The 16698-nt window shown below is 36.4% G+C and overlaps 1 protein-coding gene across 5 annotated transcripts in view; it reads right to left on the reverse strand.

The window, feature by feature from the left end:
- NT5C2 (5'-nucleotidase, cytosolic II) overlaps positions 1-16698 on the reverse strand; it is a 149198-nt gene that overhangs the window by 49595 nt on the left and 82905 nt on the right. Inside the window, exon 1 of one of the 5 annotated variants that reach the window (XM_070780752.1) lies at positions 8506-9413. The exons of 3 other annotated variants lie outside the window; for them this stretch is intronic. In XM_070780752.1, the coding sequence (XP_070636853.1) occupies positions 8506-8519 (14 nt within the window). In that variant the 5' untranslated portion in view covers positions 8520-9413. Of the gene's footprint in view, positions 1-650; positions 1666-8505; positions 9414-16698 lie in introns of those variants that run through there. One more of the 5 variants, XM_070780753.1, reaches the window with a different exon arrangement.

A 16698-nucleotide genomic window follows, 5' to 3' on the forward strand; every position in this document is an offset into this window, starting at 1 on the left:
CGTCTCACCACACTTTTAAAACAAAAATATCATTATCTGCCTTGGGGAATCCAAAATTTTCTATTGGTCCCAGAACCTTGACTGTATCTTCATTAATGCCTGTTAACTTGTGTCACTTTTCTAAATTATTAACCAGTGGAACATACTCCACATCTCTATCTTCAAGAGCCTGCATATATTTGTGAAATTTTCCAAAGCTTACTTTAAATAAAGCACAAAGCTGCCACCCTAGAAAGCATGACTGAACTAAGCAACCAACATTAAAATGTAATTATCAGCCCAAAATTCCTATTCCTATGTACTAAGTTATTTGCAAGATATAGATTTGAGCATTAAAACAACAGGCACAATCTTCAGCAGAAAGACCCAGAAACACTATAAAACTGAGCACAGACGTCAACACAAAGACAAATGTAACAGCTTTTACTATCGTACGGCACTGCAGTAAGGCATAAAACTTGAAGAAATGCTATCCAAATAAATACAGACGTTAAACAAAAGAAATAAGACTATTAATGTGCTTTAAGAACAGGAATCTAGTATTCTCACACTAAAGGAACATGAACATGCAATTTACTAAATTTGGAATTTTGTAAATAGCAAACTCTTAATGGTTTTGCGATTTAACTTGTAATTCAAAGCAGCGTTACCTCATCTGTCACTGGTTGCCGTTCTGCAAAGTGTGAAACTATTTGAGTCAACTAGTTCTTGAAGTCACATAACAGAATTCTTCTTCAAATCCCTAGTATAATTTTTGTGTGTGTGACTTTAACCTTACTTCAAAAAGACCGTTTTAGTCGGAACCAGGCCCCTCCACAGTATGTCTCTTCTGAGACAGTGCTGGAGAAAACACCTCTGTGTCTAATTTAACTTGTCATTGGATATCACTGTTGCTCCACATGAATCCATTTGGAATAGAATTTCTCTGGCACTGGTGAACTTTATCCCTAGCTCCTCCTCCTGCCCAGCAGTCACAATTTCCTGGCCAAAGGCCCAACAAGAGTTACTGCAACAAAAAATAAGACTAAGGATACAAGCAAAAAATCTCAGGCATGTTTTGGTTATGGGTTTGTGTAATTATATACTCAAAGTTTGTTACAGTTACAAGTGCCTGTTGGAGAGTGCAAATTTAGATTATCAACCAAATGATGTATGTGAGTGTCTGTTAATTAACAGAAAAATGCTATGGTGAATTTTTGTTGAAAACCTAATTTGTATCTCTTTCCCCAAACTAGTCTCTATTTCCACCAGGGCACTCTCATTTTCCCCTTAAGTCGAAAACCTAGTTATTAAAATCTTTTGATTCTTTCCTCTCCCTCAAATCCACATCATCTCACTTGCCTTCATTTAAATTTCCAAATGTCTCTAATCCAGATCTTCCATTCCATTCAATTCAAACTGCTAACAACCTGTCCAGGTCCCTCATTAACTCTCCAGCAATCATCTCTCAATGGCTCTGCCTGCGCACTAATGCCAAATTAACTGCTTTGAAGTGGTGCCACTCAGAAGTGGGGTCCACAGGCCAAGGCGGATTTGTGAAGTGCTGTTACTGATTTAAGAGACTGGAAGTATTTAGAAACTTTTATAACCATTTGTCAGAAAAGTTTTGTTTGTTGAACATAATAACAAAAAAGATATACTTCCATTTTATGTCTCTTCATTTTTCAAGTAATTCATTTTTATTCTAAGTATCAATTTCTAACAGAAGAGAAGTCTTTTAGAAGAAAATGGTTCTCCAACATAGATGAGAAGCACTGTCCTAAGGCCCAGCTCTAATCATGTTGCTCTCCCTCTTAATAACCTTTAGACATTCCTCACTACCTACTACCAAATACATTACAATTTTTAAAAAAATCTTCGAGGAGTTCAACGCTTTCATTATCTTTCCAAAATCAGTTTTCTCTCACATCGCTCCACATCACACACCTTTAGCTCTAGTAATTAAAATGAACTACTTGTTATTTCCTAAAAGTTCTCTGAAGCTTTGTTTACACTGTGCTCCATACATGAAACGTCCTTCCTAGTTATCTCTACCTTATTTTTCAAGACCCAGAAATTTCTTTAAGAAACTCTTCTGGCCATGCCAGAGAACTTCTGTAACAATGATGCCCTTGGGTCTCAGATTACTTTTTTAAATTAAAGACATTGTCACCCTGCTTATTTAACTTATATGCAGAGTACATCATGAGAAACGCTGGGCTGGATGAAGCACAAGCTGGAATCAAGATTGCCAGGAGAAATATCAGTAACCTCAGATATGCAGATGATACCACCCTTATGGCAGAAAGTGAAGAGGAACTAAAGACCCTCTTGATGAAAGTGAAAGTGGAGAGTGAAAAAGTTGGCTTAAAGCTCAACATTCAGAAAACAAAGATCATGGCATCCGGTCCCATCACTTCATGGCAAATAGATGGGGAAACAGTGGAAACAGTGTCAGACTTTATTTTTTGGGGCTCCAAAATCACTGCAGATGGTGATTGCAGCCATGAAATGAAAAGACGCTTACTCCTTAGAAGGAAAGTTATGACCAACCTAGACAGCATATTCAAAAGCAGAGACATTACTTTGCTAACAAAGGTCTGTCTAGTCAAGGCTATGATTTTTTCAGTGGTCAAGTATGGATGTGAGAGTTGGACTGTGAAGAAAGCTGAGCGCTGAAGAATTGAAGCTTTTGAACTGTGGTGTTGGAGAAGACTCTTGAGAGTCCCTTGGACTGCAAGGAGATCCGACCAGTCCATTCTAAAGGAGATCAGCCCTGGGATTTCTTTGGAGGGAATGATGCTAAAGCTGAAACTCCAGTACTTTGGCCACCTCATACAAAGAGTTAACTCATTGGAAAAGACTCTGATGCTGGGAAGGATTGGGGGTAGGAGGAGAAGGGGACAACACAGGATGAGATGGTTGGATGGCATCACTGACTCGATGGATGTGAGTTTGAGTGAACACCGGGTGTTTGGTGATGGACAGGGCGGCCTGGCGTGCTGCAACTCATGGGGTCGCAAAGAGTCAGACACGACTGAGAGATTGAATTGAACTGAACTGAAAGATATTTCACCAGCAACTAAAGTTCTATAATGTGATACATGTGAGCAGTTCTGGCACTTATGTATATTTTATCATAAACTGTTTAATTCCCTTATTCTTTACTGGGTTATAATCTTGGAGACAAGGATTTATTGCCTTCCCAACGATAGCATAGGGCCTAGTAACGACTAGACACAATATTCAACTGAATTAAAAATTAAACTAAAAGAAATTTAAACTAAAAACTTAATAGTAATTAGTGACTGCCAGAGCTGTGGAGAAGAAGGAATGGGCAATTTGCTTTGGGGGATAAAAAAAATATTCTGAAATTAGTGCTGTTGTTTACACACCTCTCGAGAGGTAACCTCTTAAAACCACTGAACTGTACTCTTTAAAGGGTGAAATGAATGGTATGTGAACTAGATCTCAATAATGCTGTTATTTAAAAAACATAATGACAACACCTTAGTCTGCCTTTATGCTCCCATTCTTCAGTAAAAGAATGCTGCTGCTGCTGCTAAGTTGCATCAGTTGTGTCCGACTCTGTGTGACCCCATAGATGGCAGCCCACCAGGCTCCCCTGTCCCTGGGATTCTCCAGGCAAGAACACTGGAGTGGGTTGCCATTTCCTTCTTCAATGCATGAAAGTGAAAAGTCAAAGTGAAGTCGCTCAGTCGTGTCCGACTCTTCGAGACCCCGTGGACTGCAGCCTACCAGGCTCCTCCATCCATGGGATTTTCCAGGCAAGAGTACTAGTGATCTTAAAAAAAAAAAATCTAATTTATGAAAATGGATCCTTAAAAACTGAAAGTTTAAATACCTCAAATATACAGACACAACAAGAAATTGTGGCCTAGATTATAAAAGTAAAGTCACTGAAGCATCAGTTTTTTCATAAATGTCCAGCCAACAGTTTCTTACTAATTTGTCTGAATATTTTCTCTGAGGAACATCCTCAGGAAGGATACATTATCAGATTATGCCATGAGAACAGCACCCTGTGCTTCAAAAGTCTGAATAAGCATGCTATCATTCCTAAAATAATACATGAATTATCATAATTTTTCTTATTCAAATACTCAATATAAAAAAGTCCCAGTGAAGAGAATGTGGAGGGAACAAAATTAAAGATGGTTAAAACTGAAGATGCATCAACTGTAGAACTCACCCATATCACATGCCACTAAAAAAGGCCAGGAGGGGTGCCCAAGAAAAGTCAGAGTCTTGTAAAGCTAGGATTATCAAAGGACTATATCCATAGTACAAGGAAAAGGGAGAACTAAATCTGCAATATAGAAGAAACACACAAGGACATTTGTGCATCTTGACCCTGACACCAAGTCCAAGAAACGGGAAAAAACTCCCCCTGAGAATTTGAACAATAAATCTGGTAGGTTTGTGGTTTAAATTTACCCTACTAGCATGGTTGATGTTGCCCCTACGTGACTGACAAAAATGAAATTCTCTCTAGAAGATCTCAACTTAATTCTAAGTTGAATTAAGTGGTATATTACTAGATGTAGCCCAAATTCAGAGATGTCTAAATGTGAAAAAAATGTATATCTTAAAAAGTGATAAACAAAGACTAGTAAGAGTAGTGATTATGCTATCTTTCCCCAAAGATTTCAAAACATACTTTAAGGAGAAGCTCTTTAAAAGACATTAAAATTCCCTTCACTTTCAACCTCAAATGAAGAAACTGCAGTAATGAGAGCAGAATGGTGGGGAATAAGAAAGAGGACTAATGAAGAATACATAAATTAAGGGAGAAACCGGGAACAATGGCAGTACTTCTGAAAATTACTGTTCAAAAATCTCAGTCTAATTAAAAACACGTTTTTTCCAATCTTTTTTTCCTACTTTCCCCTAAATTATTTACTTTTTCTCCCCAATTTTTAAAAGTAAAAACTAATGTATAGAAGATAATTTATAAAATACATCAAAATATTAAGGTTGAATTCTGTGGAATAAAAATTAGAGAAGAAAATATTTACCCATGTTATCATTAGGCCAAATTAACAAGTGTGCTGTTTGTGCCCATAATGGAAAACAGAGGTCAAAATCTAGAACTTAAAATAAAAGCAAATGACAAAACTGATTTTGGCTTCTCACCTAAAAGACAGCAGGCTCTGGTAATAAAAGGCATTCTGAACAGCTCCAGAAGACGAGGGATCGATCATTACAATGAAAGAAGAATGTATTTTTTTCCCCCCTTGCATTACACATCCTAGAGTACCTATATTTTTCCAAATATATTCCTTTGACTATGCTATGCTTTGACAATAATCATTTTATTTATAAGATTTTAAATAAGCAAGTTGAGTTTCTCAAGTCTCATTCCCCCTCCAACTTCATTGAGGTATAATTTACCTCAAGTGAAATTCACCCATTTTAAGTGTGAAGATTGGTGAGTTTTGGCAATGGTATACACCCATGTTAACAACTACCACAATCAACCCAAAATGTTCCTTCATGTCCTTTTGCAATACTCTCCCAAACCCATGGCCGCAAAACACCACTGACCTATGCTGTTTTCCACTAGTTTTCATGTGGATGGAATCAAACACCATGTAGTCTATGTCTGGTTATTTTTCTTAACACAATAGTTCTGAGACTCATTCATGTTATTACATGTATCAAAAATTAGTTCCTTTATTCCCAAGTAGTATTCCATTGTATGGATATACCACAATTTATTTACCTATTCAATTACTGGATATTTTGAGTTGTTCCCAGTTTTTGGCTATCACAAATAATGATGCTATGAACACTCACACACAAATCTGTATGGACATAATGCTTTCATTTCTCTTGGAGTAAATACCCAGAAGTGGAAATATTAGTCCATTTAATAAGTGTATGTTTAACTTTAAAAGACACTGCCAAAATGTTTTTATTTTGCATTTTCATCAACAATGCATGAGAGTTCCATTCGCTCCACATTGTCAGTGTTTAGTCATTCTAGTGGGTCTGCAGTGATACACTACTGTGGTTTTAATTTGTATTTCCCTAATGGCGCTAGTGGTAAAGAAACTGCCTGACAATGCAGGAGACAAGAGATACAGATTCGATCCCTAGGTCAGGAAGATCCCCTGGAGGATGGCATAGCAACCCACTCCAGCATTCCTGCCTGGAGAAGCCCATGGATAGAGGAGCCTAGCAGGCTACAGTCCATACGGCGGCAAAGAGTCAGATACAACTGAAGCGACTGAGCACGCAATGACTAATGATACAGAGCATCTTTTCAAATGTTTACTGGCCATGTTTTTTTGTGTGAAGAATCATTTACAAACTGGGTTATTTGTCTGTGTTACAAGAATTCTTCAGGTATTTTGGATATAAGTTCTTTATCAGATATATATAAATTGAGAATATTTTCTCCCAGTCTATGGCTTACCTTTTTATTTTCTTAATGTTGTCTTTTTAAAAGCAGAGGGTTTTGTTTTTTTTTTTTGATGAAGCCCCATTTATCAATTTTATCTTCCATGTTTTTTTTTTTATGTATTTAAAGAGAAATCTTTACCTAATTCAAAGTCACAATCATTTTCACCTACACTTTGCTTTAAACTTTTATATTTAAGTCTATGATCATTTCTGTGTTTTCTTAAATATATATACGATTGAGGCAAAGGTTGAGGTTCACTTTTTTTCTTTATGAATGTTTAGTTGTTTCAGCACATCTGTTACATAGACTAACCACTGACTTAGCATGGCGTCATTACTGAAAATCAACTGCCTGTATGTGTGGGTCTACAAACTTCCTATTAGGTTTCATGATCTCTCTATAAATCTATCCTTACACTGATAACACTGTCTCGACTACTATAGGTTTACATAAGGCTCAAGTATAATTTTTGATGATTTAACTCTACTAATAATCCTTTTCTATTACTTACTTGGGAAATATTTCATAGATATAAAAATAATCACATATACCAACATTCTGAGTATAAGAATCATTTCATCCCAAAGTAGAAACTTTATCCATTTATTTCTAAAGATAGCAAAGGAGAATAAAAGCTAACTGATTTCATTTATAGTCCATGCAATTCAAATGCACTTGTTCATTACCCATTCAGAAAGTACAAGAATTGCTTCATGGATCCCTAGAAATAACCTAAAAGAATACTCCAGGCTTTATAGTGTCCTCTGACTTACACAGATCTTTTTTTAAACAACCAATTCTAACATATGTTTTACCTCCCCCCTCTATATGGGGGGCGGGAGGAGGTACTAATTACTTCCCAAGAACTTTGACTGCATCTAGAAATATAGTTCTTCTTAGATCTATAAACCAGCTTTATAAATAACCACTGTACAAGCCTGACAAATATTACCAGCATCCATGATAATATGTATCATAAAAATTGTTTAATAAAAACTGCAAACTTAGAGCTAGAGCTAGAAGGAAAGAAAATACACAAACCTGAAGAGGCAGTCCTCTTATAATTTTCACATTTAAAGAAACCTCAAAATTCCAGTGATGTCATGAGAGGTCTAAAAATAATGCAGAATTATTTACACCCATGGCTGCTCTTTTTAACTAATAATGAGGCTTTATAAAATAGCAGTAAAATGGGCCAATTTTATTTTGCTCATAATCAATACATGACCAGATTAAAATAAATTATAAACACAAGACTCTGAAACTACTTCAAAATTTCTACTAGAAAAAAATTAAGAACTTCAAAAAAATCAAAATTTAAATTGCACTGTATTTTTAAAGGTTTTTTTTTTTTTTTTTTGAGGGAATCTGTGTCCTATTTGATCAAAGGGGATGTTTCTCTGGAATTAACCAGGTCAAGTTATGCTTGAAGGTTAGAAATGAGATTGTTAACAGGATGTAGCTATTAACTTGCACGTCACCTATGACAGTGATCATAAAAAGAATACCAATAATAATTCAAATTCTGAAACATAAGAGAAAAAACTATAAAGACAATTAAAAAACCCTACAGAACTATTTTATATCGCAAAATAAAGAGGAACGGGGCATTCCACTTGAAATTATTTTTGTCTACAAGTGACCAGAAAGAAACAAAATCACAGGTTGCTTTTCAATCTTTCACACCATTTTCTAAAGGTACAAATTATTTTCAAATTCACTTGAATTTTTAAATTTCACTCATTTCTATGTAAAACTCTTTGGTAAGACACTACAGTTTGCTTCCAATCTTCATAAACACTTTCTACTGAAAAACAAATGAGAGTTTACCACAAGGTAAACGGTGCTTATCTCTCACTGAATTTCTATGACGATTATCCACCCTCAATGCAGTCCTTCCAAATAGCAACTGTAACTTTACAGCAGATTACATGTGAAACACTAGCAATGTAAACTTTCGGCTGAATTTCTTTCAATCGCTCCCCCATCTCCACTCAGACTGGTAGCACTGCTTATTAATCTTCCAATTTACTCAGATGACTAGAACATCTCTTTGCTGAGAAAAATGAGGGGAAAAGAATAATAAACTCACTTACCCTTCCTTAGACATTCTCAAAGATCTACTTCCTCTGGAAGAGAATACAGGATCAACAAACAAGCTTCACTGATCTCTTGAGAACTGTAGCTCATTTGTTAAAGCACAGAGAACTCAGGCCCTGAGAGGCCCAACAAATTCGGGCAAGATGCCGAACCCTAAGCAGGCAATATCTCAGAGACCAATATCCTCAGCTTTAAATACTTAAAAACCAAAGAATAATAAGAAAAAATTGAAGAGCAGGAAAAATAACTGATGGTCTGAACTGTGTAAGACTGGCCAGTGTAGGAAGGAGACTATCCAAATGGCAAGTTCCCATAGGAGACAGGAATCGTTACTGGCAAACACTCAGAAAAAGCAAATTTACCCCCTAATGAGGCCCGCCAACAGTACGCAAACAATGTGAGTTTCACAGAATGGAGAGGCCCTAGTCAGTTCAAATCATTTAGTTTACTCTCGGAGGAAAAAAAAAAAAACACCATAATACACAGAAGTATGTTTTAATTATCAGTTTAGTTATTTCCTCCCTTAGAAAATGAACAATGCGAACTACAAGAAAAATAATAATTTATGTGCCGATCATATTACAGGAGTAACCTAAAGTATTTCCACACTGTGGTCTCTTTTCTGATCATTCACTACTTTTAAGGAAAACATCTGTGTTCACAAATATTTTACTCATATGCCTGAAAATGTCAGCCCATGTGAAAAGAAATTTACAGATCTTTGGCACGTGGAGGATACACCCAGAACATTCTAAAAGTTAATTCCAAATTTCAGAGCAAAGCTGCAGTTTGAAAGAAAAACATTTGCAACATTCCTGCCTCCTGACCAATATAATGCATAGGGATTATGCAACAGGGGAAGAAATAAACAAGTGTGCTAAAGTCTAAGAACATTGATAAGGCAAATAAATCCTCCTACTGATGGTTTGATTTAAAAATAAAATATACATACCTTAAAGAAACACTAGTTGGATTTAAATTTTTAAAAACTTTATCTTTAAACAGTATCTAACTATCTTACCATAAAGATTTCTATTAGTTACTATAAAATGTTTAAACAGTCACCAAGTAACTAAAATCACTACCAAATACTACAAATTCAAACTAAAATTATTTTCAGTTTATTTAGAAAAGCAGTATGGTCAAAGAGAATGAGCACCAGAGCAACTAGGTTTAAATTCAGCTTTCTGGCTGAATAAGTTAATTAACCTAAGCCTGAGATTTTTCATCTATAGAAGACAGATAACATCTGTCTGTCATTTGTAAGCACTCAAAGAACTATTGGAACTTGGGGGGTAACAGGGAAAACATTATCTCACCAAAATATCTCTTGGGAGATACACTGTAAAAATCCAATTCTCAAATTATACATGAATATGAAGGACTTTCACTATCCTCAAACCAAATTCCATAAATACAAGAATACAAACTGAATATGGAAAAATGATCTAATCCCTAAGAGTGCCAACTTCCCATGGCTTCCCTGGATTTCCAGTTGTGGCATCACAGCTCAGTGTGGTGGAAATAAATGTAATTACTATTTTAAGACTTTCTACTTGTAAAGAGAAAGGAAAACAAAAATCTCACTGGAACAGAAGGTAAACACACTTATACGAGTTTCCCGTGCAAAAGAAACTGCACTGACCAGCTATTTCAAACTCAGTTCATATATTTAAGAAATGTTTACTAAATGTCTACCTGCCAGTACCTAGTACCAGTAATACAAAGACAAACGTGACAGCTCTTGATTTTAAGGAGTCTCTAGTGGAGGAGGGCCATCGAAAACACTGAACAGTTGTATGTGATTGTAGTATTAGACAAATGCTTAACAGAGAGCTGCAGCTCTCTGTCTTACTGAAAGACAAGATGCCCAAATTGTTGTTGTTAAACTGACACTATGCTAAGCACTTTTACAGGTATTATCTCATTTAATCTCAATAACTCTATGAGATAGAAATGACTCATATTTCATAGACGACAGAACAAAGTTTACAGCAGTTAAATACTGTGATTCTAAAGAAATTAAAATGAAATAATCCAAAATACTAACCCAAGGTCCAGGTTCCTAACCACCACACTAAAAAGGATTAGCAAGTGTTAATCAGATTAAGAGGAAAAGAGGGGTGGAGAACATTCCAACAGAAGAGAAATTATGAATGAAAAGCCGAGTGACACAGATACTATGGTGTGTGGAAAAAAAATTAGATGCAATCCAGCATTGACAGAATACAAGCATTTGAGGAAGGGAGCTGCTCAAGATGAAAGTGGAAAGCAAAAGATCCAGTCCCCACAGGGTCTTAAATGCTATGTTAATGGGTTTAGGATTTATCCTATAGCATTCTTGATATGATGCCACTCAAGGTCTTAAGCTGGGTGATAAACATGATTTACAAAACAGATCTGAAGATGACAAGGCTAAAAACAGGCAGACATAAGCAGGCTTATAGTTACTTTTGCAATGCAGGACAGTGATGACCAGAGCCTGGACTAGCACCATCAGGAATGAAAAGAACAGGCCAGAATCTAGAAAGATTAGGAGGCTGTATTAAAATGCACACACGCTCACGTGTGTAAATGCACTGAAAGAGGACTAGAAGAATGCTCTCCAAACTGACAGTGTTTACCTATGACAAAGAGGAGTGGGAGTGAAAATGTAAATGAAGGGGAATTTTCATACTTTACTGTATATATTTCTGAATTCCTGAATATTGCACAATAAGAATTTAATTATGTATTACCTAAATAATTTCAAGCACTTTTAAAAAATAATTACAAGATTAAAATTTGCAATTGATAACTGTATTACTCTCTATTTCTTGGATTTATGGTAGTCACACACACAGATGGGCTGAATTCCTAATGAGAATAGTAACAATTACAATTATTTTTAAAAAGCTTTGAAAAGGGAAGTAGTTGGAAACAGAGATAGGAATGTACTTCAGATCGTTTTGATTCTTAAACCAAAATTCATTAAGATTTAAATGTTTGAGGGACTTTCCAGGTGGTACAGTGGATAAGAATCCGCCTGCCAACGAGGGGGACATGGGTTTGATCCCTGGTCCAGGAAGATTCCACATGCTGTGGGGCAATTAAGCCTGTGTGCCACAACTCCTGAGCCCATGCTCCTCAACAAGAGCAGCCACCGTAACGAGGAGCCCACGCACTGCAACCACAGAAAGCCCCTTGCACAGCAATGAAGATGCAGCACAACCAAAAATAAAATTATTTTTTAAAAACCTAAGAAAGGGACTTCTTTTATTAAAAAAATATTTAAATGCTTAATATATAACTGGAAATCATAAAAAGAAAGTTAACAGTATATTTGAAAAAAGATTCCAAAATGAAATGCTGAAGAAACTAAAAATTAATTAAAATAAAAAATGTAATGAGCAGATTCAGGTCAGACCCAACCAAAAACAGAATTAGTGAACTGGAAGGTAGGTCAGGAAAAACATTCCAGAATGTAACACAGAGACAAAAAAGGATGAAAAATACAAAAGAATGGAAATAGAACTGCCATATGACCCAGCAATTCCACTGCTGGGCATACATACACACTGAGGAAACCAGAATTGAAAGAGACACGTGTACCCCAATGTTCATCGCAGCACTGTTTGTAATAGCCAGGACATGGAAGCAACCTAGATGTCCATCAGCAGATGAATGGATAAGAAAGCTGTGGTACATATACACAATGGAGTATTACTCAGCCATTAAAAAGAATACATTTGAATCAGTTCTAATGAGGTGGATGAAACTGGAGCCTATTATACAGAGTGAAGTAAGCCAGAAAGAAAAACACCAATACAGTATACTAACACATATATATGGAATTTCGAAAGATGGTAACGACAACCCTGTATGCAAGACAGCAAAAGAGACACAAATCTATAGAACAGTCTTTTGGATTCTGTGGGAGAGGGAGGGGGGATGATTTGGGAGAATGGCATTAAAACATGTATAATATCATATAAGAAACAAATCGCCAGTCCAGGTTCAATGCAGGATACAGGAGGCCTGGGGCTGGTGCACTGGGATGACCTGGAGGGATGGTATGGGGAGGGAGGGGGGTTCAGGATGGGAACATGTGTACACCCGTGGCGGATGCATGTTGATGTATGGCAAAACCAATACAATATTGTAAAGTAAAAAAATAATATTAAAAAAATTTTAAAAAGAGAAAGTTTCACAGAAACTTGACATTTCAAGAGTATGAAAAACATCTATTTGGGATTAATGCAGTTGTTAAATGAGGAAAAAAGACTGTTCATAAATCCATTTTTACTCAGCCTTTGCTTCAAAGTGTTAAGACTATTCTTTATTCTTTGACTTTTAAGTGACTTATAAGTCAAATTGATTTATGAAACTTAAAAACACATCTATACATCTTATAACTACAGCTTAGGAGAGGAAAAGTCTATAACTGAACTCTCAATCACATGAATAAATCCATAATCAAAAGAAAAAAAAAAAGAAAGGATATGAGAAGGGAGGAAAACAGTTCCAAAGTCTAACATACACTTATCAGAGTTCTTTCTCCAAAGAGAAGAGAGCAAGGACAACCCATGAAAAGATAACAGCTGAAAATTTATAAACCATAAAGGCATGCATAGAATTAAGAACTCCAATGATTCCCAAGTATGATAAATAAAAAGAAATCCAAAGTTTATTACCTACCAATTTGGGAGGAACATTAGTGGGAGTGACATTTTTGACAGTCTTTTTGCATAGTTTTGATTTTTGAAACCATGTTACTATTATATATAATATAGTTGACCCTTGAACAAGGAGAGGGTTGGGGCACCAAACCCCACACAACTGAAAATCCACATGTAACTCTACAGTCAACCCTCTATTTCCTTGGTTCTGAAAACCAGGAATAGAAAGGAATCTCAAACTAAGATCAGAAAGGAACAGCCTCAAACTGATAAAGGGCAGCTGTGAAAAACCTACAGCTACCATCATACTTAATCATTAAAGACTGCAACCTTTCTTCCTAATTTAACAACTGGAAGAGTATTGGAAACAGAACTCTTTTTCAGCAAACAGAACTAAGACAACTGGATATTCACATGCAAAAGAAGGAATTTAAACCCTCACCTTGCACCATATACAAAGTTAACTCAAAATGTATTTAAAACCTAAACATAAAATTATATAACTCTCAGAAGAAAATACAGGTATAAATCTTTGTCCGTAGATTAGCAATTTCTTAAACATGAAAACAAAAGCATGAGAAACAGAAATCATATACAGATTGAACTTCATCGGTAAAAACATTTGTCCTTCAAACGACACTACCAAGAAAGTGAAAAGACAACTCACGGCATGAGAAAAAATATCTGAATATCATATATCAGACAAAGGTTTAGTACCTAGAAAAATGAATAACTTATACAAGTCAACAATAAAAAGACAAACTCAGTTAAGAAATGGGCAAAGGATCTGAAGAGATATATCCTGAAAGAAGTTATATAAATGGTCAATAAGAACATAAAAGATGCTTAACACTATTAATCATAAGAGAAATGCATATCAAAACCACGATACCACCACATAAACACTAGGATGGATACAGTAATTTTTAAAAACCCACTGACAATAATAAGTGTTATTTTGAGAATGTAGAGAAATTGGAAGCCACATACATTGCTGAAGGGAATGTAAAAAGATGCATGTGCATGGCAAAAGTTTGGTTATTCTTCAATAAATTAAATCAAAAGTTACCATACAACTCAGCAAATTCCACTGCTATATATATAACCCCAACACTGAAAACATATCCACACAAGATGTACACACGAATGTTTGCAGTAGCATTATTCATACCAGCCAAATGTAGAAACAATCCAAGTATTAAGCAACAGATGAATATATAAACAAAATGTGGCATATTCATACAATGCAATATTATTCAGCCATTAAAGGAATTAAGTATTGACTCATGTTAAGCAATGGCACCCCACTCCAGTACTCTCGCCTGGAAAAGCCCATGGACGGAGGAGCCTGGTGGGCTGCAGTCCATGGGGTTGCTAAGAGTCGGACACAACTGAGCGACTTCACTTTCACTTTTCACTTTCATTCACTGGAGAAGGAAATGGCAACCCACTCCAGTGTTCTTGCCTGGAGAATCCCAGGGACGGGGGAGCCTGGTGGGCTGCCGTCTATGGGGTTGCACAGAGTCAGACATGACTGAAGCGACTTAGCAGCAGCAGCATGCTAAAGTATGGATGAATCCTGAAAACATCATGTGAAAAAGATAGAAAAAAAGCCACATATTTTATGATTCCATTTATATGAAATGTCCAGAATAGGCAATTCTATAGAGACAAAGTAGGTAAGAGACTGACAGGGACTGGGGAGAGAAGAGAATGAGGAACTAACATGTGTAGACTTTCTTGGGAGGGTGATGAAAATGTTCTGCAATTAGACAATGGAGATGTTTACACAACTCCCAATAAACTAATATACTGAATTATATATTACTATTTTATGTTCTATGAATTAATCTCAATACATCTTTTTTTTAAATCTGTATTAAGACAAATCAATAAGAAACAGAGACAACTCAGTTATCGAATGACTGGAAGAGTCAAGTCACAAGACAGCATCCAAACGGCTAGTTAACATATGAAAAAGGTGCGCAACCTAACAATCCGCCAGAAAATACAAATTAAAACCAAACCGATATGTCACTACATAACCAACAAAATTACTTTTAAATTAGACATACTGTTCAAGAGACTGATATTAAAGTGCTGGTTACACTGCTTTCACACATTGCAGGTAAAACTGTAAATCAGAGTAACCACTTGGGAAATCGATGTTTCCTCTGTACTAAAGCTAAATGTATGCTTTAAGCGTTGGCCCAGAATACTACTTCTTGCTATTCTTTTATTTTTTTCAAAATTTAAATACAGCAAAATCAAACTTTTGGGGTGTGCCATGTCTATGAATTTTAATACATTTATAGATTGGTATAATAACCATCACAATCTGGAATCAAAATGGTTCCATCACCCCCTCAAAACTCTGCTGCTTTCCTCCTGTAGTCATGCTACTCCCCCTCTGACAACTTCAAGAATCCACTTATCAGTTCTCCATCACTAAGTGTGCTCAGTCACTTCACTTGTATCCGACTCTTTGCAACCCCACGGACTGTAGCCCGCCAGGCTCCTCCGTCCATGGGATTCGCCACACAAGAACACTGGAGTGGGCTGCCGTGCCCTCCTCAAGAAGATCTTCCTGACCCAGGGATTGAACCTGTGTCTCCTGCACTGCAGGCAGATTCTTTACCACTGAGCCACTGGGAAGCCCGTCCATCACTATAGTTTTGTCCTTGAGAGTACCATATAAACAGAATCATACAGAATGAAACTTCTTAAGACCAGCTTCTTTGACCCAGGACTGTCTTTGAGGGTTAAAGTGCTGTATCTTATCAATAGTGTGGTTCCTTCTTCCTGAGTTATATTTCATTGTGTGGATGTATTGCATTTTATTTAGGCATTTACTCACTAAAGGATATTTGGGTTGTCTCCTGTTTGAGGCAAAACCAGTCAATTCTAAGGGAAATCAACCCTTAATATTCACTGAACGGACTGATGCTGAGGCTCCATTACTTTGGCTGCCTGATGCGAAGAGCTGACTCACTGTGAGAGGCCCTGATGCTGGGAAGATTGAAGGAAAAAGAAGCGGGCGACAGAGGATGAAATGGTTAGATAGCATCGCCGACTCAATGGACATGAGTTTGAGCAAATTCCAGGAGACAGTGAAGGACAGGGAGGCCTGGCATGCTGCAGTCCATTGGGTTGCAAAGAGTTAGACATGACTTAGTGATGGAGTAACAACAGACTAATATACTCTACACATTATTCACGCACAGTATTTTTGTGTGAGCATAAAGTCTTCATTTATTTAGTACAAATATCTAGGAGTAAGATCTCTGGGTCATTAGCTAAGTGTCTCTAACTTTATAAGAAACTACCAAACTGTTCTGCAGAGTAGCTGGAGCATTTTGCCTTTCTACTAACAATGAAACAGAATTCTGAATACTCCACATTCTTATCAACATTTGGTACTGCCAGCATTTTTTATTTTAGCCACTGTAATAGGTATATACAATGTGGTTTTAATTGGCACTCCCTATTCCCTAAAAGCACATTCCTAACATGGCTGGTGATGTTATGAAT

Source organism: Bos indicus, chromosome 26, assembly GCF_029378745.1.
Source record: "Bos indicus isolate NIAB-ARS_2022 breed Sahiwal x Tharparkar chromosome 26, NIAB-ARS_B.indTharparkar_mat_pri_1.0, whole genome shotgun sequence".
Taxonomy (NCBI): Eukaryota; Metazoa; Chordata; class Mammalia; order Artiodactyla; family Bovidae; genus Bos; species Bos indicus.